Here is a 27,003-nt window from a genome sequence, read left to right as displayed (position 1 = left end):
ATGTGATTTCCCCTCAAGGCATTTTTTGTTTTCTAAATTGTACATATGTGATGTTGACAAACCAAATATAAGCAGCTCCTAAGCATCTAAAACAACATGAAGAGAGTTGAGCTATTTTAGGGATGTCTAGCCAACCAAGAAGAGAGGATCCTGGAACAAACCTCAGGCTGTCAGTCCATGTATCTCAAATGGTTGGGTCTTAGGCAAAATAAAAGTTTTAGCAAGGAACTTATGCTAGTTCTGACCAAATGACAGTGATTTTCTTTACTCAATCTCACTATCGAAACAACATTAAGTCCTCTCTGGAAGAAAATAATACCATGTAGAATCTCCATTATTTTTCACATACCCTACTCACATTCAACATGAAATTAAGAAACATTCCATGAAATACAACCACATAACCTTAAACAGAGAGATACAATGGAAAATAAAATTTTATAAAGTTACTCAAGTTATCAAGACATTGTAATGATCAAAGATTTTAAAATAACTTCAGTTAATATATATGTAAGAAAATAAATGAAAAGATTGCAAATATTATAGAATACCTGAAAATGATATAAAAATTGGGTGTAAATACTACAAATGAGAAACACTGAATGGGAAATGAGGTCTGTAATAAAGAGCAGATTGAAACACAAATAGAGTAGAGAGAAAACTATAGAAGAGCGTATGAGATGTAATGACACGGCAGAGGTCAAACATACCCGCAGTGGAGTTGCAGAGAAATTGAGACAGAAGAAAAATGTCTGATGAAATACAGGCCAAGAATTTCAAAAGCAGCTATGTTTCAACCCACAGATTCAAGAGGTCCTATAAACTCCTCAATATAAATATGAAACAAAACAAATCTAGGGACACTAAAATAAAATGGTAGAAAATCAAAGACTAAGAAAATGTTGAAGTTATCCAGAGATAAAATATATTTTATCTTCAAAATATCAAGATTAATGTTGAAATGTGACTCCCCAACAGAAATAGTAAAAGTCAGGAGAAAATTGAGTGATATTTATGAAGTTTGGAAAGGAGATAACAGGGTTTCCATATCCACTGGAAATATTCAAAATGAAGGCAATACAAAATAATTTTCATATGAAACTGAAATATTCCATTTCGAGAGACTCGCACCAAAAGAAATACTGCAGACAATATATTTATAAGTGGAAATAGGGTATTTAAGAAAGGAATTAATACCAGAAAGGATAATTTATTGGTATAAGTTAATTGCTTTTAAACACCTAAAAACAATAATAATCATGTCTTTTGGTATTTCAGATAAATATAGAATAAAATATATGGACATAATAGCAAAATGATTCTGTAGTTTATGGAAAAAGGTTTGAATTTTCTTTGAATTATGATAATTACTGATTTCTGATTAAATGTAATAAAGTGCATATTTTACTGACTAAAACTTATAAATGAATATGTATACAATGCAACAATAGAAGGATAAAATAAAACTACAAATATTTAATCAATTCAAAAAAGGGAAAAATAGAGAAAAATATAAGCAGTAGAGAATGAATTAAGCAGATTAACAAAACAGAAAACAATAGAAAGATAGTAGATTTAACACAAAATATTCAATTATTACCTTAAACATATCTGCATTAACCACTCTATTTAAAAGAAAGTAATTGTCAGACTTGATGACTAGGAAACGGAAGCAATATACATATTTCCTAAAAGAAATTACTTAATGAAGGACACAAAAATGCTGAAAACTAAAGTATGAAAAAAGATTAAAAAGTCAAATCGGCCAGGAGTGGTGACTCATGCCTGTAATCCCATTACATGCCTGTAATGCCAGCCTCTTTGGGAGGCTGAGGCGGGTGGGTCACCTGAGGTCAGGAGTTCGAGCCCAGCCTGACCAACATGGAGAAACCACGTCTCTACTAAAAATACAAAATTAGCTGGGCGTGGTGGTGCATGCCTATAATTCCAGCTACTCGGGAGGCTGGGACAGGAGAATTGCTTGAACCCGGAAGGAGGAGGTTGCGGTGAGCCAAGATTGCACCATTGCACTCCAGCCTGGGCAACAAGAGCGAAACTCCATCTTAAAAAAAAATAATAATAAAAGTCAAATCATAACTCAAAGAAAACAAATGTAGATATATAATATCAATCAAATTAAATGTTACAGCAAAACGTATTCTACAGACCAGAATGATTGTTTTCTAATGATAAAACTGTTATTTAACAGAAGGTGTAACCATCCCAAAGAAAATGTGGTATATGTATGCAATTGATTACTATTCAGCCACAAAAAAAGTATAAGAGTCTGTCATTTGCAACAACATGGATAGAACTGGATGACATTACGTTAAGTGAAATAAGCCAGGCACAGAAAAACAAACATCACATGTTCTCACTCATTCGTAGGGGTTAAAAATCAAAACAATTGAACTCATAGAGTTAGAATAGAATGATGGTTACCAGAGAGTAGTGAGGTGGGGTAGCAGGGATGGTTAATGGGTATAAAAATATAGTCAAATAGAATAAATTAGATCTATTATTTGATAGCATAGCAGGATGACTACAATCAATAACAATATATCATACATTTAAAAATAACCAAAAGATTATAACTGGAATGTTCGTACCAAAAAGAAATTATAAACACTTGATGTGAATACCCCATTTATCCTGTTGTCATTATTACACATTATATTTGTATATAAAAATACCTCACGTACCCCATAAATATAAACATCCACTATGTATCCATAAAAATAAAAGTTAAACTTCTTTTTTAAAGGAGATATAACAGTCCTAAATTTGTGTGTACCTAAAACAATTTCAATATGTATAAAGCAAAATCTTACTGGACTAAAAAAATTTTAAAAGGCTAACTCAACCATTGTAGTCAGAGATTTTTAACACAATTCTTTCAGTAGATGTATAGATTATTTGAGCAACAAGAATTACAAATCTGACTTAAGTATGTTTTCAGACCCAGATTAAATTAATGTAGAAATCAATAACAAAAATATACATAGAACACCGGCTAATTTTTGAAATTAAACAATATTCACTAACTACTGCATACGACAAAGTAGAAATTACAAAGAAATAAATTGTAAAACTCTAAAGCAGTACATGAGAAAATTTACATAAATTCCCTGTGTCTTCATCTCCCAATATTTCCTTCAAAAAGTATAAAAAAACAAAAAAACGGAAAAATAGAAGTAAACAAAAATTAAGTCTTCAGCATAACTTGAAGACAAAAAATTCCCACACTTCAAAATGAGTATAAAAGTCAAACAAGCAAACAAATAAAATCCCAAATACCAAATCGTAGAAATAAATCTTTCAAACATTGTCTCACCTCTACTCTAAGGCAACAGTTTATGGTGGGCACAGCAGCCTGAAATAGGCTTTGTATAAGACAGAAGCAAGTCAGTGATGGACCTAAGGTAGATCCCAAAGTCCACTGAAGAAAGTAAGTATACCATTAATACGAAAGTATTTAAACATATTGGAGATGAGTACAAGAACTAAGAGGAAAAGGATCTACAAGTACGTGTGATATAAAAGAGTGATATTCAAAATAGGTTGTTTCTGGGCCAAGAAAAATGTCAAAAACAAAAACAGAAGTGAGCTTAGGAAATTGTATAGTGACAAGGAAAAGTCAAGGGGACTACCTTATGCTTCTACAAGTAACAGAAGAATCAATGAATTGGAGGTAATAGAATTTCTGCCCCACCACAGTCAAATCCACAGTCTGAACTTTGCTATCGTTACATTAAAATACATCAATAAGATAAGATCTTGTAGAACACCCACAAACCACAAAATTAAAAGGACAAAATAGTTATTGCAGAAATAAGATATCAAGATCTAATACAAATCAATTGTGGAAAATTCCCACACAAAATAATAAGCAGAAGAAACTGTAAGAAAATACTCTCCACAGTTAAGTATATTCAAACAAAAATTTAGGAATAAGAAAAAATCACCTTGAATAAAATAATTCAGAAACTCAGCAAGATAAATACATTTCTCACCCACACACACATACACAAAAAGGAAAAAATAAATAAAGAATTGGTTGAACTTCAAAAAAACAGAAGAAAAAGACAAAATTATGATGGTCACCAATGAATCAACTAAAACAGCTTAATAATAGGCAGGAAAAAAATGAAGAGAATACAAATGACATAAAGAGAAGTCAGAAAGTCACAGAGAATATTGTGCAGATACAAAGCAGGCAAATGTGACTCACACACCTACAGTGGGAATTCATGAAGAAGAAAACCAAAACAATGTAACAGAACAAATATTCAACTTTATATTCCTAAATAAATACATACATACATAAGTAAATGCCTTTTCCCAAGGTTGAAAAAAAACCTGAAATTACATTTTGAAAAAATTTAACAGTGTCTAGAAAAACGGTTACCCAAATTGAACAACTCTGAAATATATAGTAAGAAAATACTTCATTTGAAAGGTTTCTTAAAAAATCTTAAATGCTTGCAGGAGGAAAAAAAAAAGATTAAGTAAATTACAAGGACTGAATAACAGACTGGCATTAGACTTTTCAAAAATAACACACAAAGCAAGTTACCAGTGTGATTAGGCTATGAAAGTGAAAAGTCAGTGGAAGAAAACATAAATTGAGGATTTTCTATATAGTCACTAAGCCCTTCAAGTTTCAAATCAATAGAAAAATAATTTTTACATATAACAACTTTCTGAAAAATCTACTAAATAAAGAGCTGACTAAAATAACTTTAGCAAAATAGACCAATGATAAGAATTTTTTTTATTATTATTTAACTTGGATTTTAGGTTCGGGGTTACACATGAAGGTTTGTTACGCAGATGAATTCATGTCATAGGGGTTTGTTGTAAAGATTATTTTATCACCCAGGTATGAAGCCCATTACCCAATAGTTATCTTTTCTGCTCCTCCCCTCCTTCCCACCCTCCACCCAGTGTCTGCTATTCCCTTCTTAGTGTTCATGAATTCCCATCATTTAGCTCCCACTTATAAGTGAGAATGGGTGGTATTTGGTTTTGTGTTCTTGTGTTAGCTTCCTAAAGAATATAGCCTCCAGCATACATTGATAGAGCCCAAAGACTAAAACAAAGATTGGGAAAATGCTGTTAAACAAATTTGCAAATAGTACATATTGTGACAAATATGTAATTAAAAATAATAAAGCAAAGGAGAAGGAAAAAAAGAAAACAGAAAAAGATCATTAATTGTTGTATGGACGGTATGTGGGAGTTAAATAATATCAATAACAACTGAGAATCCTGAATAAAGAGCTAATAAATGAAAGACTAAGGCTATTAAAAGTACGAAGGTAAAACTAGAACAAAAACGTGAAACTTCCAAAATACTAAAATAAACCAAACATTAATTAAATGCAAGAAATTCACTGCCCATATAGATACATAGCAAATACTACTAATATATGATGCCAGGGTTGAGCACAAAATTCTCCCTTTTGTTTCTTTTCCCTATCACCGTTCAGTTTCTTAAACACATTTCTCTCTAGCTTTCTGACATTTTTATATACTCAGAAAAAAACCTGTTTTGAAGACTGTGTTTTCACATCACACATACTTGTAGATGTGTAGGGAAAGAAAGAACCCTAGCAAAATAAGAAGAGAATGTAACAAAAAAAAAAGAAAAAAACTGTCCTTAAAAAACACGTTTAAGCAAACATCATACCTACTAGGGAAATAGGGATTGCTTTACCAGGTATCAGAAACAATTTGAGATTATTCAACATTATACTCTAGTCTTACCCAGTGCAATATGGCATGAAAAATTATAATTTTGGAAATGAGAATGTAAAATATTCATTATTTGTAAAAATGGTCATTATTCTATATCTTATCTTTCAAATATTAGCTCTTTTATGAAGTATTTCTCAGTCTTAGGCAGTTTTATCAAAACTCTGTCAGATATTGTTGTAGCAGTTGGAAAATAATTACATTTTTTTTCTTTCTTCTTATTTCAGACTGTGAACTCCTCAAAACATGAGTGACCATTCCAACCAATAATCCTCAAATTCAGCAGATTTTCTGACATACACCACACACTCAAAGAATAAGAAAAAATGATTAAAATAGTACCAGTAATGATATGTTTAATAGTCATCAAATTCCCAGAATGGTAACTCAAACTTACCTCCTATATCTGGACGAAGTTTATTGTCATAGCCTTGAAGCAATGAATTCAGAATTTGTGTGATATCTCCTTCATGAATTTTTGGAGCCAAGACCCAGGTTTTGTTCACTGTTAAATCCTCATCATCTTCATCATCTGCCTTATCAACACTAAATAATTCAAAAAAAAAAATGGATGGTAGAAAGTTCATTCAAATCATGTATGAAAGTATAGTTTAAGGATATTAGAATTGAGTAGGAAAGTCATAATGGCAGACAAAAAGGTATTACACAATAACATTATATTTAGTAAGACCAACACATTTGTCATAAAAAGTGCCCTGACATAATACTCAAAAAATGAGAATTCTGTGCCAGAAATACACAATATTAAAATAATAAAACACATTTTTAGCACTCCCACAACTGTCATTAACATTCATAAAAACTATTCCCCAAAAATATGACTGGTGTCCCCTAAATTTGCATAGCGTACAATCTGTACACCCATATGTGGTGACCTTAAACCATCACAACCAAAATAAAAATTAAAAGGTAAAGAGTTACAGGAAAAGATGTAATAATTAGTCTGGTAAAATGTATAGAAAATGGATGGGTAGAAAAGAAGACTTAAGAAAAATTGAGTAAAGACAGGTTTGAATAAAAAGGAAAACATTGTTGTACATACTGTTGCTCATTTCTTTTAAGTCGGAAGAACCCAGCCATCTTTTTCCAAGAACTTTGTCAAAGATTTTATGATCATCAAATTATCAATAGGTGACTCATCTTGCACATATATTTGGGAGGAAGCATAACTATCACATTTTACTAGAAGTGATAAACATCTCGGACTGGCCTGTTCTCTTGTATTCAAATGCTTGATGTATTTCTTAGCAATTCAAATCAGCTTGATAGGTTAAGGATAAAACGAGTGGGGGCTATATTTGCTAAGGTGTTTAGATTCAAAGCAAAAGAGTTCTGAATAGGTACTGTAGAAAGCATTAGGTATTTACTGCTAGAGGGAAGCACATCTTTGAAATATATGCGAATAACCTGGAAAATTACAGATTTACTTGATTTTACCAATGTTATTTTTATAAATGAGAAAACCAAAGACCACAGAAAAATAGCAAAAACACAAATCTGTTTATCAGCAAAACTGAGACTCAAGTATTACCTCTCCAACGATTGCTTTCTTATACACCTGTGTGCTTAAAAGTGAAAAGATTCAGCTGACTTCTGAATTATGATAGAAACATTCAGTAATAAAGGAATTCATAAAAAGTAATAAATTACTCTTCTCTTTATTGCCCATATGTAACCCCATCTTCATTTGAGTAAGGTCAGTCTAGACTTAACAACACACCTATTTTAGGAAATCTCTCATTCTCCAGTGAAAAGGGGTCGGAAAAACTAAACACTAACACTGGTAAAATCAAGTAAATCTGTAATTTTCCAGGTTATTCGCATATATTACAAAGATGTGCTTCCCTCTAGCAGTAAATACCTAATGCTTTCTACAGTACCTATTCAGAACTCTTTTGCTTTGAATCTAAACACCTTAGCAAATATAGCCCCCACTCGTTTTATCCTTAACCTATCAAGCTGATTTGAATTGCTAAGAAATACATCAAGCATTTGAATACAAGAGAACAGGCCAGTCCGAGATGTTTATGTTGGACTACCCTGGCCTTGAGAGAAGTGTTATTACTTTTGATTGCCACTTCTTTGGTATTTTTTTAGTGCTGTCCTCTCATTTTGTGAAAGAAAGTGGAGTGGTCAAACAAATCCTGAATTCTCAGTTCCGTTTCCCAGATATCAGCTGTAACAACCTGGGTATCACATCTGCTTTGTTGGCTATCTGTGCGATGGTTGGGGGACTTCATTGTATCATCAGATTCACATTGCCCTCTATTTGCTTTTTGTGAAGATGTTTTTGTTAAGATGCTTATGCAGATGCTTGTGAAGTTAAAATCTTTATATTGACATAAAAAATTTTATGAGATTTTAACAGCATAAATTAAAATTTTACTTTCAAAGAATTTACTATATTATTTCATCTTTATAATAATTATATTAATAGTTATCTTCCACAGATTAATAACTGTACTATTAACAATGTTTCTCCTCTTCTTGTGAAATAATTATGCTTGTCACCCCACTAACTTTTAACTTTCCTGTAATCGGTAATAATCCTTCCTGCAGGAGGATTATACATTCCTGTCCTGTTGAACTCAGGTCTCACCCTGTGATTGATTTGGGCTAATGGTATATAACTGACATGCATCACTACCAAGCAGTGGGTTTAATAGCAGTGAAGTTTATTACATCTCTCTTGTCCTTCTGCCAGGTGATACTCAGTCATACTCAGAGGCTACTCCATTACTTCACTCTCAGAGTGAAGGTGACATGGACAGAGCCACAGCTGAACTAAAATGGACATGTAATCTGAGTGAGACATAAACATTTAGGGTTGGAAGCCACTGGGATTTGGAAGTAGTTTGTTACCACAGCACAACCTAATGTGTCTTGGCAGATAGCCTCCGGACGGTCAATTTTATTTGTAATGCTTTGAGAATACAAATTGAGAGATGTTAAGTAACGTATGCCTCAGTTCCGCTATTCCAAATCTCACCAGTTTCTCCCACCACCAACACCTTAGTTAAACAATCTTAGCAAAATCTCTGCCAAAACAATTCTGGCCCCCTCAAGTAAATATATCACTAAAGCACATAGAATGTGCTATTTACGCAACCTCAAGAAAGCTTTCTAGTAGTCAGAGGCCAGCTCTCAGACCCCAAACCCTATGGTCCTTCTATTACCATATTGCATTACTTTGCAAATGAAGAAAAACTCTGTGAGAAGTGGATTAACTTGGTAAAATCAAGTAAACTCTGTAATTTTCCAGTTATTCACATATAATTCAAAGATATGTTTCCCTCTAGCAGTAAATACCTAATGCTTTCTACAGTATTTATTCAGAACTGGGATTCTGATACCTGGTAGAACTGGCGCTACTCTGGTGGAACTGGGGCTCTGATACCTACACTACACAATGAGCACACTATAATATTGTTTTCAATTTGAGATACACTTATATATGAGTAAAAATGCTTTGAGCTTGTACTTCTAAGGATGCATTATTATAAAGTAATTACAAAACTTCACTTATAACCCTATATAGATTCCTGGAGAACAGATCAGTTAACATATTTTTACTTAAGTACATCATTACAGTAATTATTTTGCTCTACTAAACTTGTGTATAGTATAGAAATGTTGTTATATTATTTCCTTCCAATAATTTCCTATTATTTTCTCTAAGTAAATAAGTACATATAAGCTGAGGAATTAGAAATACTGAGTTGTCACATATTCTCACTTATAAGTTGGAGCTAAATGATGAGAACACATGGACAAATGGAGAGGAACAACACACACTGTGGCATATCAGAGTGGGGAGGGTGGGAGGAGGGAGAGGATCAGGAAAAATAACTAATGGGGCCTGGGCTTAATACCTGGGTGATGAAATAATCTGTAAAACAAGCCACTATGACACAAGTTTATCTAACAAATCCTTACATGTACCCCTGAACTTAAGATATAAGTAAAAAAAACCTGAAGTATTAAGAATCCCTATTGGTGTGTGCTTCTGGAATGTTTGATTTCCTAATTGGACTTGTTGAGATATTGGCAATAACTTAAATTTTAGGTTTTCATTCACCTCCAAATTTCAGTTTTATAGAATGAAATATCTAGTAGGTATGGCAAACCACTGCACATATAAGCAGTTGATCTTTCCTTGAATAACGATTGAATCAAGTGGAAGATTTTAGAAAAAAAACAAAAGCCTTTTCTGTTTTTTTTTAATACTAGCAATATTTTGGTAATCTAAAATCCACATGCTGATAGTAATTTATATTGCCCTCTTCTCAGGTAGTAGAGAAGTAATATGAAAATTGACCTCAATAATACTACAAAGTTATCTTTCCTCAGTTTTGACAATAACATAAGAGAAATTTCATTATAGATAATTTATCTACATCTTTTCTCTAAGCTATCTAAGTTATGTTCAGAATATTCATGAATTACTTTCAATATTACATTGGCGTTATTTTGGTGATTGAAAAGTACATCATAATTTTAAAAACATAGTACTTACAGTGTGTTTGATGTCCTGATTTTTTTTGGAAGCTGGGAGATTTTTGCAGCAGTTACACGTTTTGGATAACTATTTATTTGGAAAAAACAGGTATGATTTTAAAAAAAATAATAATTTGAGAATTTCTTAAAAATTAATATACCTACCTTAAAATGAGAAAATATAAGATTATAGAATTTCCAGGACACACAACTATTAAACAATAGACTCATAATTTAAAATAATGCTGATTTAATTTGAAGACATATTTTCTGCTTCCTTAAAGTTTTCCTGGCACAATGTATACTTTTATTGAATAATCTAGGGTGGTTCAGTTTTGAATTTCCTAATTCACAAGACCACAACAAAACCTATAGTACATAGTCAGCAGACACATTTGGATTGTATGTGGCTAGGGTAGTCTCAGCTCTTGACTCCTGAGAAGGTAGAATAATAAACTCAAGGAGTTGCACACTGTATGACAAAAAGAGCACTGTGATATCAATCTCTGACCCAGTGTTTTTATCCATCTGTAGAGATAATACCGGGTACTAAAAATGTGCCAAGTGCTAGGACTACAAAGACAAATGAAATTATAATCTTGATCTAGATGGTCTCATTTTCTAATAAAGGAGAAAACATTTTCAATCAAATGACACAGAAAAGCATCAGACATTAAGATGCTTATCATAGTATTATCTATGATTGTACAATTTTTTAACAATAAAAGCATGTTTAAATCACGATTTCTCAACAAAAAATACACACCTATTGTTTGTTGAGAGTCTGTAAGAACATCAAATTATTTTCATAATTTAATATTACATGAAAAATAACAGAAAACAATTTGTTTTAATTGTCATCTATGTATAAAGTGGCTTAAAAGATTTGATGGAAAAATAGAATAATGTATACACTCAATATTCTATACTAGTGAGACCATATAATTTTTTTGTATGTTAATAGTATCTGGAAATCTTCATGTACACATTGTATAACATAAATATGTGAAAAAGAGTTAATTTGACGTGAATGCCTAAGAATGAACTTCTTCTTATATACCAGATAGTGCTCTGAAATAAAGTTCTAATTATAAAATGAATAACTAAATCGAGTATTTTAGAGAGAGAGGTAGAATATCATATTCTCTTAAGAAACTTATTATGGCAGTCCTGAAAATTTGCCACTTGGTTCTCCTGCTGTGAGAACATTAGCTGCCTGCCAATACTAAGGATGAGCCCCGAGTCTGCGCCAGACCCAAGCTGTCTCAGGCTGCTTTCTGTCAATAACTGAACACAGTAGGAATATTAATTCAGATCCATTCCTGCCAGACTAGGAACCCCTCTGAAGGACAATTTGTGTTGGAGGATTCCTACTTGCCTGGACAAAACTTTCTTAGAGGGTACTGCACTCAGATTCTTTTGATCCAAACTACTTCTCCCCCCGCCCTACTTTCATATGTTTCAAACATCTTTTTTTACCTGAAGCCTCTCTTGCTACTCCCTCCTCCTCTCATTTATCTTTCCCAAGCATTTCTCTTTTACATGTCTAAGGCCATCTTGACATCTGTTTCTCAAAGACTTCTTCTCACATTCAATTGCAACCTGTACTTATTTACTAAAGAAAATATTTGAGTCACTTAGTATATGATTATTATTTCCTTTTGTCTTACTAAACTCAGTTATTTTAATGTATCATACAGATTTCTTTGATGACACAGGAAATTACTATATGTGAAACAAAACCTTTAATAACTATATTACTCTTCTATATAACAAACAAGAGTTTCAAATTAATAACAAAGAGTTAATTTAAGTAATGACAAGGCATGCTTTGCCATAAAATTATGAAGAAAATCCATCTTTATTGCTAGAGAAAAAAAAATATGCCTACAGAAAGTCAGTCAAATAATATAAATTATTTTTCATGCATAAAGTAAACATTCATTGAGGTTTGCCCAGGAAAATCTTGGTTTACACTTGTTGTCCTGAAATGATTTTTAATAGCAGCTTCTCATCACAAAATGGCCTACTTTAGATGATTATACAGTCACCCTATATTTCATTCATATAAAGGTTACTACAAACATCCTGGTTCTGATACATGAGGGAGCTTCTTCTATTAATCTGTTAAGAAACCACACATGAAACTCAAAGTAGCTTACTAAGGTGCCTGAGGAATGTGAGTAAATCCTGAAGGAATAGTGATAGACTATTTTCCTCCACAGTGTGAAAAAAAGTTATAATTGCAAGTGAAAATGATTGATGAGGTCATTTACATAATTCATTGGAAAAATAAATGACAGTTGCTACTTGTACTGAGTATATGTATGGAAAATTCACTGGATAGTAAATATAATAAATATTTTGTCACCGGTACTTCCTCATAAACACTTCTGGGTTAATTGGTCATTATTTCCTCACAGGGGAAAAAATCCACCATGTTTATTAAAATACTTATAAAATTTGGTTATTCATATTGTTACCATCTGAGGTTATCATATCCCTCTTTTTTAAAAGTAAGTGGGGCTAACAATATTTTAATAGCAAATTAATCAGTGAATCAATATAAAACCCAGATAATATGGCAGAAATCAGATACTATTATTCAATGAAGACCAGACTTAAAATCCATAATTGAATGGTTTTTGCCCTTTATAATTAGAAACAAAAATAGGTAATAATATATGTTCAGAACTAAAATCATGACTACCACTATATGTTATTGTCAGCACCCACACCAAGCATTTCTTTTTTTTCTTGTCATTTGAATGTGATTGACCAGACTTAATTTTGAGGGTCATTTTGCTACTCCTATTATTTTAATATTAATAAACATAATTGACTGCATGGTCTTGCTATCCGTATTCGTGCCAATTTAGATAGCTGAGAAAAAGCATAAGTGGTTAGAATGAAACAAAAAGTACAGGTACATTCTCAAAACTGATATTTTATGTATTTTTATATAGCAATCAGGAACTAAATTCAAGTTATGATTAGTTACATGTAATCTCTACCAAAGTTCTATATATGTTAAATTGTCAGCACCCACACCAAGCATTTCTTTATAGCAGCATTTACAATCCTTTTTGAAGTAAGAGCGCTGGGTAGGTATCCTCATGTCGCCATACTCCTTACATTAAAAAATAAGGAAACTGGAGTTCTCCACAACACCTGTTGTTTCCTATAAATGACTTCATTCTAACTGGTGTGAGATGGTATCTCTCCCAGCTACTCTGAGTGCCAGTGAAAAATTCCATATAATTATTATATTCACATGTAAAATGATTACAATGATTCAAATGTATCAATGATCATACTTACCACATTATATATCAGTTACTTAGAGAAATGACTCCTACTCAAAACATACATGTTTGAAGTAGAGGTTGTAGTCCTCACATTAAAGAATAAGGAAACTGGAGTTCTAAACATATAAATGACTTCACTAAAGTGTTTGCCAAGAAACTCTTAATTAAAAAGTAGATAATGATGTAACCATCAACTGTCTGTGAAACCAATACTCAGTTTAAGAAACTCTTAAAAAAATGCTCTACCATCATTCTTACTCAGTTTAAGAAGCAAAACGCTCTACATTCTTCTCCATCCTCAGAGATTATGAATGTTATGATGAATTTATTGCCCTGTTGTAGTAAATGTAATAACTAATATGTTACATTAATGAATGTTAGTTATTACATTTTAGCATATAACTACGTAACCCTGAATGACACAAAGTTACATATAGCCATAATATATTATTATGTGTAGTCACATAATCCCTTTTTCCAATCTGTTGGATATGAAATAGTATCTAATTTTCATTGCATTACACTCCTGTAGTTATTATAAAATAGAACACCTATTTATATGTATTGGGCATTTTGCCTTATGTAAACTACATTCTAGGTGGGATTTTAATACTTTTTAAACAAATATAACAAGTATTTTATTACATTTCATTTGATAGATATCTATTAGGTGCTTATTGTGGGCTGAGCATCCAGCATTTCTGGATGCTGGGGATGCAAAGATGACTAAAAGCAGCCCCCAGAGGAAAGCTCATGGAAAATAGAAGGCTTAAGTATTAGTATTAATCTTTTAATGGTAGTGTGGGATTTGAACAAATCATTACAAATCTTTGAGGCACAGTTGCCTCATCAAACTTTTAAGGCTTATATTTCTATAAACCCTTAGGTAATGAGTATGTATATATATTAAACATTACTGTATTTATAAAAGGTAATTCAGAACTTCCTCCTGAAAATGGTAAAGTGGGCACGCTATCCTTCCTTTTTCAGAAATCAACCAAAAGTAGCATGGAGACAGAAAATCAAATTCCCAAACTCCATTTTTTATAAACAAGGACACTTCAGAAATCCAAAGCTCAAACAAAGAGAAGGACCATAGATATCTGAGGAAGCTGGTAGAATGATCATTTCTAATTAGGGTCAGGGTAAATTATTGATACAAGATCAAAAAACAGATGCACCATTGGCAGATGTAGGTCATCTCTAAAACTGGCTTGCAAAAGAAAATGAAAGTGAAAAAGAAAAAAAAGAAAATGAAACCAAACTGGCTTACAAAAGCAAACGAAGCAAAAGTCAATTTGCTGTGGCTGAAGGAAGAATGATACAGTCAAATATACACACTGCTGTTTTTTCATAATGTGGTAGAAGATAGTCCAAGCACTTTGAATAGCCCTATAACTGCCTATCTCGGCTGCCTATACATTTAGGTGATTTGGAGAAAATGTGGAAATTATTTTAAGTTACTATATATGCAAAACAAAAGGGATGTTTTAAAAAGACAATTATTGATTTGAGGGAACATTTTTAAGTTCAGAAAAATTATTACACTATATAACATGATTAAACTGTAACTATATTTATACAGCCATAATTAATTTGAATGTCCAATATGGGTTTGATCAACATCACATTATCTCCAGACACATAATCTTCTAATTTTCTAAAATTACTTACCTGTATAGATAAATACATAAGAGTTATATGACAGATGATAGCTAGCTAGCTAGATAACTAGATAGATAGATAGATAGATAGATAGATAGATAGATAGATGATAGATATTCTCTACAAGTTAATCTCTGTATGCTCTTTTCTTTGTATTGATTGTTTTTTTAATCATCAAAAAGCAAAACAAGTGAGGAAGCCGTATTCCAACTAATTAGATGGTTAGAATTGTTTTCTTCTCCAGGTTACAGTAGGTCTTTAATCTTCTTCCTGAAATCAGTAGTTTTATAGGCACATTTGAGTATGACCACCTACTGAACTATACTTTGACCTGGTATGAAAACAATCAATAGGCAGGTTCCTTAAGCAGGTGTGTTTATAGCCCCAGGTCCTTTCTCAGAACAGGGTAGACACCTGAGCCCCCAGAATTTAGCCAGCCTTTCATTCCTGACAGTGGAGAATTTTAACCAACAAATGCAGCAATAGCTAATTTGTAGTGCAGCCCGTTTAAAGGCATAACTAGAGAAAGAAGGATTTTCTGCCACCAAGAATGCCCCATCCCCAGCTTTCCTGATGTTTGGTTGATCAGTCCTTCATTGGGTCCCAGGTGATACCCCATAATTAGTCATTTATGTATTTACATTGGTTTGTTTGGTTTGTCTAAGTGCAGTTTTGTAATTTAAAATGAAAAGAATCTTATACTACAAAAGACTTTGACAAAGAGTTAGAAAAGCAAAACTTCTTCCCATTGTTTTATTTTGCATTGGAAGAAAATGAGATTTACTTCCTGATAATATAATATAGCAAGATCACTGTTAATAACTCAAATGTACATAAACACTCATAGCTTAAACACAACGAACGCTTGGTTCTACTGTGCTCAACTGAATTAAGCTCAGGATGGATAATATGTTAAGTTCAATAATTAGGTATATGAACTTCTCTTCTCTCACCTAACACCTTTCCTTGTGACCTATCCTGACCTTAGAAACAGTTCATTTTCAGTCTGGTTTTTTTTGTTTGTTTCTTTGTTTGTTTGTTTTGTTTCGTTTTTGTAAATGAAATAAAACATGGCGCTTACTATAAAAATTTTTTCAGCTGGGTCATTAAGCTGGATATAAAAAAGAATCAGGAGTGAGGAAGAATCTGGCATGCATGGTCACCTAATTCATCCTTCCAGCTCCAAACGCAACTACATTTACATCATTTTTTTAATTAAAAAAATTGTGGGTACAAAGTAGGTGTACATATTTAAGGGGAATGTGAGATGTTTATATACAGGCATACAATGTGAAATAAGCACAGCTTGGAGAATGACGTATTCATCCCCTCAAGCGTTTATCCTTGGATACACGTAATCCAATTACAGTCTTCAAGTTATTTTGACATATATAATTAAGTTATATTGACTACAGTCACCCTATTGTGCTATCAAGTAGTAGGTTTTATTCATTCATTTTATTTTTGTACCCATTATGTGGTTTTACAATTGTCTATTGATCTTTACTGTTGAATATTATTTTCTTTTCACTTGTCATTAGCTAGAAACTTATTATAGTTTGCCATTTATCAGCAAAAGCTTTATGAAATCGTATAAATTGATTAATATACATGTTCCCAAGATAACACCTTATAATAATGTACACAATGCTTTAATTTTAACATGATTATAAATCTTACTATTTAGTATTTTAATGCAATCATTCTAAATTCTACACACACAAATGTACACGTACACCATCCTCATTGTCACTCAGTTCCTTCCTTTCTTGTTTCCTTTCCTTCTCTTGTTCTTCCTCTCTCTCACCATTCCTCCCACCTCCTTTCCCAACCTCCTTCTTTTTCTTATTGCTTCCTATCTCCCTCCCTTTTTTCTCATATGTGAATTATGATGGTGATACTAAATTATATAATTTTGAATCATTAAATAGAAATGATGATTCTCTTGACATTGCCTTTGGAGATATCAGAAATCCTACCTTGTTTTAATTTATTTTCTTCAAATATTCTGTTAACTTGTTGTTACTCTACAAAAGTCTCATGTTCTATAAACTTTCCAACCAAACAATACTTCTACTGAAAGCTTTGACATTTAAAATAATTTATACCTATGATTATTTTTAAAATTAGATGATTATCAGTATACTATTCTACAAGTGGTGATGTAACTTAATTATAATAAGAGGAATCAATAATAGAATAAGTATTTACTTATGTATTTGGTACAATGTTTATGTATATGTGATAGACAAAAATCTATTCTAGAGGAGATACGACAAAAAAATGGGAAGGGAAATCAATAGGTTTCCTAGCACGTTCTGCACATTTTAAATATTTATCAGAAGGAACATTACTGGATTAAGAAAATGTGGCACATATACACCATGGAACTATGCAGCCATAAAAAAAAAGATGAATTTGTGTCCTTTGTAGTGATGTAGATGCAGCTGGAAACCATCATTCTCAGCAAACTATCGCAAGAACAGAAAACCAAATACCGCATGTTCTCACTCATAGGTGGGAATTGAACAATGAGATCACTTGGACACAGGAAGGGGAACATCACACTCCGGGTCCTATTGTGGTGAGGGGGGAGGGGGGAGGGATAGCATTGGGAGATATACCTAATGTAAATGACGAGTTAATGGGTGCAGCACACCAACATGGCACATGTATACATATGTAACAAACCTGCACGTTGTGCATATGTACACTAGAACTTAAAGTATAATTTAAAAAAAAGAAGTATAGAAAAATTCTTATGTTACTAAATTGGAAATACTTGGGAAATATTCTGTATAAATGATGGTAATAAGTACGGAATGAAAAAATTCTAAGAAACATATAGTATTGGGGAATTTTTGGCTAGAAGGGAACATGAATTAATACTTTTTTCATACACATTTCTTAAGCCAGGAAACAAGACAGTTTATATGTCACTAAATCTCCCTGCGAGAAGTGGTGATTTGCACAGTCACTTGAACCAGGAATTGATTTTGTTCAATTCACATTTGCTTTGCTTAATACAGTCCACTCATTCATCAGTCAAGTAGGAGCAAAAAGTTGAGTTTCTGTTGTCAAGAATCTTAAAATTTGTTCAAAAGTAAAGAAATTCACTCATTCACAATGATCTGGTAACAGAAGTTTTGTGCTAAGATTCTGAACATATTAATCCTTACCACTATCCATGAGTGCGGGGTCCTTTACCACTATCCTTAACACTCTCCATGAGTGTGAGATTTTTGTTTATGGATGCATCTCTAGTGACTAGAGAAGTGATGGGCACTAAGTTGGCACTCAATTATTATTTGTTGTATGAATGAAAACATGAACGTGGATTTTATAAGGTAAGCATTTTACCTTAATTTTATAAGTGAAGATCACTCAGTTTCTAAGAATTTTAAATAACTTGCCAAAGTTCTTACTATTAGTAAGTGGCAAAGGAAGAATTTATCACAGGTAAAATTCTTCAGGAAGACTCAAATTATTTTAAAAAGTCTCCTTTGGATCTCTCTAATTCTGCCCTTGCATTGATAACATAGTCTATTATCAAAACAACACCCATAGTGATGTTTTTAATATACAGATCATGTCATATCATATCTATGCTCAAAATCCTGGATCTTAGTTGGAGGGTTTTCCATATCTCATAGGATAAACAGTGTCTCCTCTAGTTTTTAGAATATTTTCAGTAGAATTCGTACCAGGTTTTCTTTGTATGACTAGTAGAATTTGGCTGTGAAAAGCCCAGGACTTTTTTTTTTTTTTGATTAGTAGTTTTTTTCTTCTTCTTCTTCTTTTTAAATACTGATTCAATTTTGAAACTCAATGTTGGTCTGTTCAGGGTTTTAATTTCTTCCTGATTCAATCTTGGAAGATTGTGTGTTTCCAGAAATTTATGCATTTAATCCAGATTTTCTAGTTTGTGTGCCTAAAGGTGTCCATAATAGTCTCTGAGGATCTTTTATATCTCTGTGAGTTTCGTTGCAATGTCACCATAGCCATTACTGATTGTGCTTATTTGGATCGTCTCTCTCTTTTTCTTCGTTAATCTAGCTTTCAGTCTATCAGTCTTGTTATCATTTTAGAGAAGGTTTCATTGATTCTTTGTATAAATTTTTGGGTCTCAATTACATTCAGTTCTGTTCTGATATTAGTTACTTCTTTTCTTCTGCTAGTTTTGTGGTTGGATTGTTCTTATTTTTCTAGTTTCTCCAGGCACAATGTTAGATAATTAAATTGAGATTATTCTAACCTTTTCAGGTACACGGTTAGCATATAAACTTTCCTCTAAACACTCCTTTTTCAGCATAACAGAAACTTTAGTATATCTCTGTCTTCATTTTTTTCAAAGAAAGAATTTTTTATTTATCTTTTAATTTCATTGTTTACTCAAAAGGCATTCTGGAGCAAGTTGTTTAATTTCCATATAACTGTGTTGTTGTGAGAAATCTTCTTCATATTGATATCTATTTTTATTCCACTGTGGTTCAAGACTGTAGATGGTATGATTTTGGTCTTTTTGAATTTGTTGAGATGGTCTTTATGGCTGAGAATGTGGTTGATCTTGGAGTAGGTTCCATGTGCAGATGAGAAAAATGTGTATTCTGTGGTTGATGGGTAGAGTGTTCTACAGATATCTACTACTTCCAGTTGGTCAAGTATCAAATTTAATTACAGAATTTCTTTGTTAGTATTCTCCTTTAATCTAGCTAATGCTTTCAGTGGGGTGTTGAAATCCTCAACTATGATTGGGTGACTGTCTAAATTTTTTTGTAGTTCTAGATGTACTTCTGTAAATGTAGGTGCTCCAATGTTGGGTGCATATAAATGTAAGGCAGCTGAGTCTTCGTGTTGAATTGCACCCTTTATAATTATGCAATGACCTCCTTTGTCCATTTTTACTGTTGATGGTTTAACGTTGTTTTATCTGATGTAACATAGTGAACCCTGCTTTTTTTGCTCTCTGTTTGTACAGTAAAACTGTCTCTAAACTTTATTTTGAGCCCATAGACATTATTACCTCTGAGACAGGTGTCTTGAAGACAGCAGATGGATGGGTCTTGTTAATTTATCCAACCTGCCACTCTGTGCCTTTTAACTCCTCTCTAACTAATTCTGAAAAGCCAGCACCACCCTGATACCAAAACCTACCAAAGACAATGAAAAAAGAAAACTATAGGAAAATACATTTGATGAACATAGATGTAAAAACCCTCAAAATAAATACTGGCAAACTGAACTCAACAGTACATCAAAAAGTTAATTTGTCACAATCAAATAAGTTCTTTCCTAGGATATAAAGTTGGTTCACCATACGCAAATCAATAAATGTGATTCATCATATAAGCATAATTTACAGAACACATAATCATCTCAATAGACATGGAAAAAGCTTTAGATATAATCCCACATCCTTTCATGATAAAAACCCTCAAGAAACTAGGACTTGAAGGAATATACCTCAAAATAATAAGAGCCATCTATGACAAATCACAGCCAACATCAAACTAAATGGTCAAAAGGTGGAAGCATCACCCTTGATAACCGAAACAGGACAAGGATGGCCACTCCTACCACTCCTATTCAACATAAGATTAGAAGTGCTAGCCAGAGCAATAAGGCAAGATAAAGAAATAAAAGGCATCAAATAGAAAAAGAAGAAATTGAACTATCTCTTTTTAGAGAGTTTATGATTCTATACCAAGAAAATCCTGAAGCACTCCACCGAAAGTCTCCTGGAACTGATAAACCACTTCAGTGTAATTCAGGATAAAAAAAATGTATAAAATTCAGTAGAATTTCTATACAAAAATAATGTTCAAGCTATGAGTCAAATCAAGAATGTAATCCCATTTACAATAGCCACAAAAATAATACCTAGGAAAACATGCAACCAAGGAGGCGAAAGATCTCTACAAGCAGAACTACAAAACACTGCTAAAATATTCACAGGTGACTCAAAGAAATGCAAAAACATTTCACATTCATGGATTGGAATAAACAATATTATTAAAATGGCCATATTAGGCAAAGCAATTTACACATTCAATGCTATTTGTATTAAGGTAACAAAATAGTTTTACACAGAACTAGGAAAAACTATTCTAAAATCCATATGGAACAAAAAAAGAGCCCAAATAGCCAAAGCAACTCTAAGGAAAAAAAGCAAAGCCAGAATCATCATATTATCTTATTTTAAACTATATGATAAGGCTATAGTAACCAAAACAGCATGGTACTGGTATGAAAACAGACACACAAGCAAATGGAACAGAAGAGAACACAGAAATATAGCTGCACACCTAAGACATATAATCTTCAACAAAGTTGACAAAAATAAGCAATGAGAAAAGGACTCTCTATTCAAGAAATGGTGCTGGAATAGTTGGCTAGTCATATGAAGAAGACTGAAACTGGACCCTTATCTTGCACCACATACAAAAATTGACTCAAGATAGATTAAAAGTTTAAATATAAAACTTCACACTGTAATAATCCTAGAAGAAAACCTAGGAAACACTGTTCTGGATATCAGCCTTAGGAAAGCAATTATCACTAAGTTCTCAAAAGAAATTTCAACAAAAACAAAAATGGACATGTGAGATCTTATTAAACTAAAGGGCTTCTGCACAACCAAAACAGACAACTTACATAATGAGAGAAAATACTTGCAAACTATGCATCTGACAAAGATCTAATATCTGGAATCCATAAGGAACTTAAACAGTTGAAAATCCAACAAATAAATAGCCCCATTAAAAACAGGCAAAAGACATGAGCAGACATTTTTCAGAAGACATAGAGGTGGCCAACAAACATAGCAAAAAATTTACCAAACCTCTAATTGTCAGAGAAATGCAAATAAAACCCACAACAAGATATCTCACACCAATCAGAATGGCCATTACTAAAAAGAAAAAAAAAAAAAAAACAGATATAGATTAGGCTGTGGAGAAAAGGAAATGCTTATATACTGTTGATGGTAGTGCAAATTAGTTCTGCCAATGGGGAAACAAGTTTTGAGATTCCTCAAAAAACTTAAAACAGAACTATCATTCAACCCAGCAATCCCATTACTGGGTATATATCCCAAAGAAAACAAATTATTCTACGAAGAAGACACATGCATTCACATGTTCCATGCAGCACTGTTCACAATAGCAAAGTGATAGAATCAACTGATAGGTGTCCATTAGTGGTGGATTGGATAAAGAAAATGTGGTACATATACACTACGCAGCATAAAAAAGCCATAAAAAAACCAACAAAATTGTGTTTTTTGCAGAACAGAAAAGTAAATGCCCCATGTTCTCATTTGTAAGTGTGAGCCTAACATTGGGTACTCATGAATATAAAGATGACAGCAAAAGACAATGGGGACTATTAGAGAAGGCAAGGAGGTATGGGGTAAGGGTGGAAATACTAACTATTGGGTACTATGATTCGTATGTGGCTGATGAATTTATTCCTACTTCAAAGCTCAGCATCATGCAATATATGCAGGTAACAAACCTGCACATGCATCCGTTGAATTTAAAATAAAAGTTGAAAATATAAAATAATAACTACAAGGACTACAAGCAATTACAAGGCCCCCATATTTGGTCTCCCACTTCAAATGCTTATCTCCCCAACCCTCACTTGGCATGACTGAAAGCTTCACTCACTTCTAGTATTTGTTCAAATATTATTTAATATTTGAAGCCTGTCTGATCACTACTTACTCTTCTATTCAAATTCCACACTTCCTTGCCCAGCTTATTTGTTTCCATATGTATTAGTCCGTTTTTATGCTGCTATAAGGAACTGCCCAAGACTGGGTAATTTATAAAGAAAATAGGTTTAATTAACTCACAGTTCAGTATAGCTGGGAAGACTTCAGTAAACTTACAATCATGGTGAAGGCAAAGGGGAAGCAAGATACCTTCTTCACAAGGCAAGAAGAAGGAAAACTGCTGAAAGGAGGGGGAAGAGCCCCTCATAAAACCATCAGATCTTATGAGAACTCACTATCACGAGAACAGCATAGGAGTAATTGCCCCCATGATTCAATTACATTCACCTGGTGTCTCTCTTGACAAGTGGGGATTATGGGGATTACAATTCAAGATGAGATTTGGGTGGGGATATGAAGCCTAACCATATCACCATAGCTCTAATTTAATTATAAAATCCTATACATAAATGATAAAGGATGAAATAGTTTTAACCCATTAAATTATATTTGCCCATTTGGACAAAAAGATAATTTTATAAGTTCCAATTTATATATTTATGCTTATTGTTTACTGTGTATTGCTCCCTCCTGAATGCCAATTCCAAAATGGTAGAAGGTGTTTTATCTCTAGTTCATGGACACATCAAAAGTTTCTAGAACAGCATCTGTCACACACAGGGTTTCAATAAATATTTGTTAGTAAATAAATATATGTTGTCTCCACAGGCCCTATCTGTGATCTGTTGTTCATGACAAGTTACGTAGTATTTATTTACAACCATCAAACACATTTTCATAAACACAGTATTTCAGGGAAAAGTTCCAGAAAAGAAACGTACGATTCTAATCTTTCTGAGTAGAAGATACAAGATGCTCTCATGTCAACAACTATAAGAACTAGTTTTTTAAAGGGTAGGAAAAATCACTGATTTTAGACTTAAAATCAAAAAGTAAATAAATTTTCTTTTTTGCCTTCATGTTTGAGCTACTAAATTCTTTTGTAGAAAAGTTCCTTTCTAGGGTTGTAGCTCTGAATAATTTTTACTGTACACAAAGCTGCAGGAAAGCAAAAAAGGTAAAAGAGTGATAAATAACAGCATTATAGATTCAAACTTGCAGAATTTTATTATATGTGCCGCTGAAGCAAGCACTAAACTTCCAGTGTTTTAAAGAGGTGAAATGATAATCCACTCAATTCTATGATTATTTTATGAGCACAAAGAAAAATACAATGGAACCTATCACTTAACATACAGAGAGATGCTTTGAAAACTTGAAATGTTCTAGATCCTTGAGGAATCGCCATACTGTTTTCCATAATGGTTGAACTACCATCCCATTACTGGGTATATACCCAAAGGATTATAAATTATGCTGCTATAAAGACACATGCACACGTATGTTTATTGCAGCACTATTCACAATAGCAAAGACTTGGAATCAACCCAAATGTCCATCAGTGACAGATTGGATTAAGAAAATGTGGCACATATACACCATGGAATACTATGCAGCCATCAAAAAGGATGAGTTTGTGTCCTTTGTAGGGACATGGATGCAGCTGGAAACCATCATTCTTAGCAAACTATCACAAGAACAGAAAACCAAACACCGCATGTTCTCACTCATAGGTGGGAACTGAACAATGAGATCACTTGGACTCAGGAAGGGGAACATCACACACCGGGGCCTATCATGGGGAGGGGGGGGGGGGAGGGGGGAGGGGGGAGGGATTGCATTGGGAGTTATACCTGATGTAAATGACGAGTTGATGGGTGCAGCACAGCAACATGGCACAAGTACACATATGTAACAAACCTGCACGTTATGCACATGTACCCTACAACTTAAAGTATAAGAATAATAAATAAATTAAAAAAAAAAAAAGAAAACTTGAAATGGCAGAAGAGCACCAAGCCTAGAATACTAGGTAAGTGTGTCCCTGTATGCTTCCAATCTGTCCTGTGATTAACTCTACCATGCAGTTAATCATATTGTATCTTAATTACTTATTTATTTATGATCCTCTCTAAGCTTTAAGCAATTTGAATGTATTTAGGTATTTAAATACCTTAGAGCCTAAAGTATTTACTGTGATACCCCCAGCACCTACTCCTAAATCTGATACATAGTTTGTGCTCAATTTAATAAAAATCAATGAATAAGCAAATGAACAGAAAAAAAATTTAGAGCTTATTATGTTATTTTCAGATAAAATTATCATGAATCAAGAACATAACTAAAACTATAACTGTGGTCCTTGATTTAAAAATTAGGTAGATAACCTAACATAAAACTAATTTTAAAAACGTAACTTTCAGATTCTAATACTAAATCATCAAAAATAAAAACAGAAGAAAAAATCTTACTCATTTGACAATGACAACACAACATATGAAATGATTAAGCAGAACTATAACAGGGAAGGTATATGTCTTACGTGAAGAAGACTAAAGACTTTATTAAGGAACATAAGGACAGAAAAAATAAAGACAAAATAAATATTTTCACCTATAAAAATATTGTTAACGTATGATTCCTAAATTTGTGATGCATTTAATATAGGTTTAGTCAGAATCTCATCTTTTGTGTTTAACAGGTTAAAACCACTAAAATTAAGTAGAATAATCAACATGAGAGTTTATAAGATATTATTTAAAAAGGGAATTCTTAGATGGAAATTTTCAGGCAAGAATAAAAAGAAAACAAAATAAAGTTTCTGTAATCAAAGCCTTATTGTAGCAATAAATAGTGAAAACAAAATTAAGCTTTCAAAATAAGATCCCAAATATATAGAAATATAATATATGATAAAAGTGAATTATCAGTTTAGAAATAAAAGAATTATTCAGTAAATTGTGTTGAAATGCTAATTAGCTCTTTTTGAAGAAAATAAAATTAGATTCCCAACTTACACAGTAAATTGCTATGTATTAAGCATAAAAAGAAACTGAATGAAGAATAATATTACTAAATTATATTATTTAAATTATATTATTCAAATATATTGAATTTAAAATATATTTAAAATGTTTTTGACACTTGGGGTAAGAATGCCTTCCTAGGCAATATGTAATCAAACCAGCAAAAGAATAACTAACTGACACACAAAACTTTAAAGAGAACTTATGGTTGGAATAGGACACTTTGCATAAGTCTAGAGACAAAACATTAATTGGGAGAAAAATATGTATAAAATATTGATATACAACAATTTAAGAAAGAAAAAGGCCAATAAATATAAAAATGTATGCAAACATTTTTCGGTAGTAAGGAAAAATAAGTTTAAAATGTGACAACAATCTTTAGCCATCACATTGGCAAAATATTAAATGATCCGTTATATCTAGTACTGAGGATAATATGAATAAATGGCATTTTTATAACAATTAGTAGAAAATGGAATTTGCTTTACAGTAAATAATTTGGTAATATTGATCAAAATATTGAAATTAAAAGCACATATATATGGATATATGAACATAAAAATAATGTTAATGACAAAATATAACAAAATATATTAAGGAATAATTTCATGTTAAAATTTATCTATCATATAAAATATGACATAGTCATTCAAAAAAGAGGTAGAATAAGTATACTGATCTAGAAAGGTATCTTTGATATTAGTTACATAAAAAACTAGTTAGATTTTATTTGTGTTTTTAAGAATACACATGTATGGATGCACACAACACACACACACATGCATACATATACATCTGCCTAAATTATGGAAAATTCTGGAATTAAAGGCTATAAGTTCCTAAGTAGTTATTTTAAATCAATAAATCAGGTTTTATTTTTTCTCCCAAATCAATGAGTAGTGCCACCAAATACACTCTCCCCTTGCCTCAGGACCACACCAACTCACCAACCCCAGGAAGAAGAGATGTTATTCTAGGTCCTTCTCAGGAAAGAAACAAAAAAGAGAACTATCAAAGTAAAAGATGGGCTATTTCCTTCTGTCCTTTCACCATTGTTCTTTTGTTCTTCCTAGCTGCAGAAAGCCTACCAATATCTTTCTGGTAGACA

At 32.4% G+C, this 27,003-nt stretch overlaps 1 protein-coding gene across 1 annotated transcript in view; it reads right to left on the bottom strand.

The window, feature by feature from the left end:
• GABRG1 (gamma-aminobutyric acid type A receptor subunit gamma1) overlaps positions 1-27,003 on the bottom strand; it is an 89,046-nt gene that overhangs the window by 53,198 nt on the left and 8,845 nt on the right. Inside the window, exon 2 of the mRNA XM_050791613.1 lies at positions 6,155-6,303. Within this exon, the coding sequence (XP_050647570.1) occupies positions 6,155-6,303 (149 nt within the window). The remainder of the gene's footprint in view (positions 1-6,154; positions 6,304-27,003) is intronic.

This window comes from Macaca thibetana, chromosome 5 (genome assembly GCF_024542745.1).
Source record: "Macaca thibetana thibetana isolate TM-01 chromosome 5, ASM2454274v1, whole genome shotgun sequence".
In the NCBI taxonomy this organism is placed as follows: Eukaryota; Metazoa; Chordata; class Mammalia; order Primates; family Cercopithecidae; genus Macaca; species Macaca thibetana.
The sequence above is the reverse complement of the archived record's forward strand: the minus strand, read 5'-3'. Positions and strand labels throughout refer to the sequence as shown.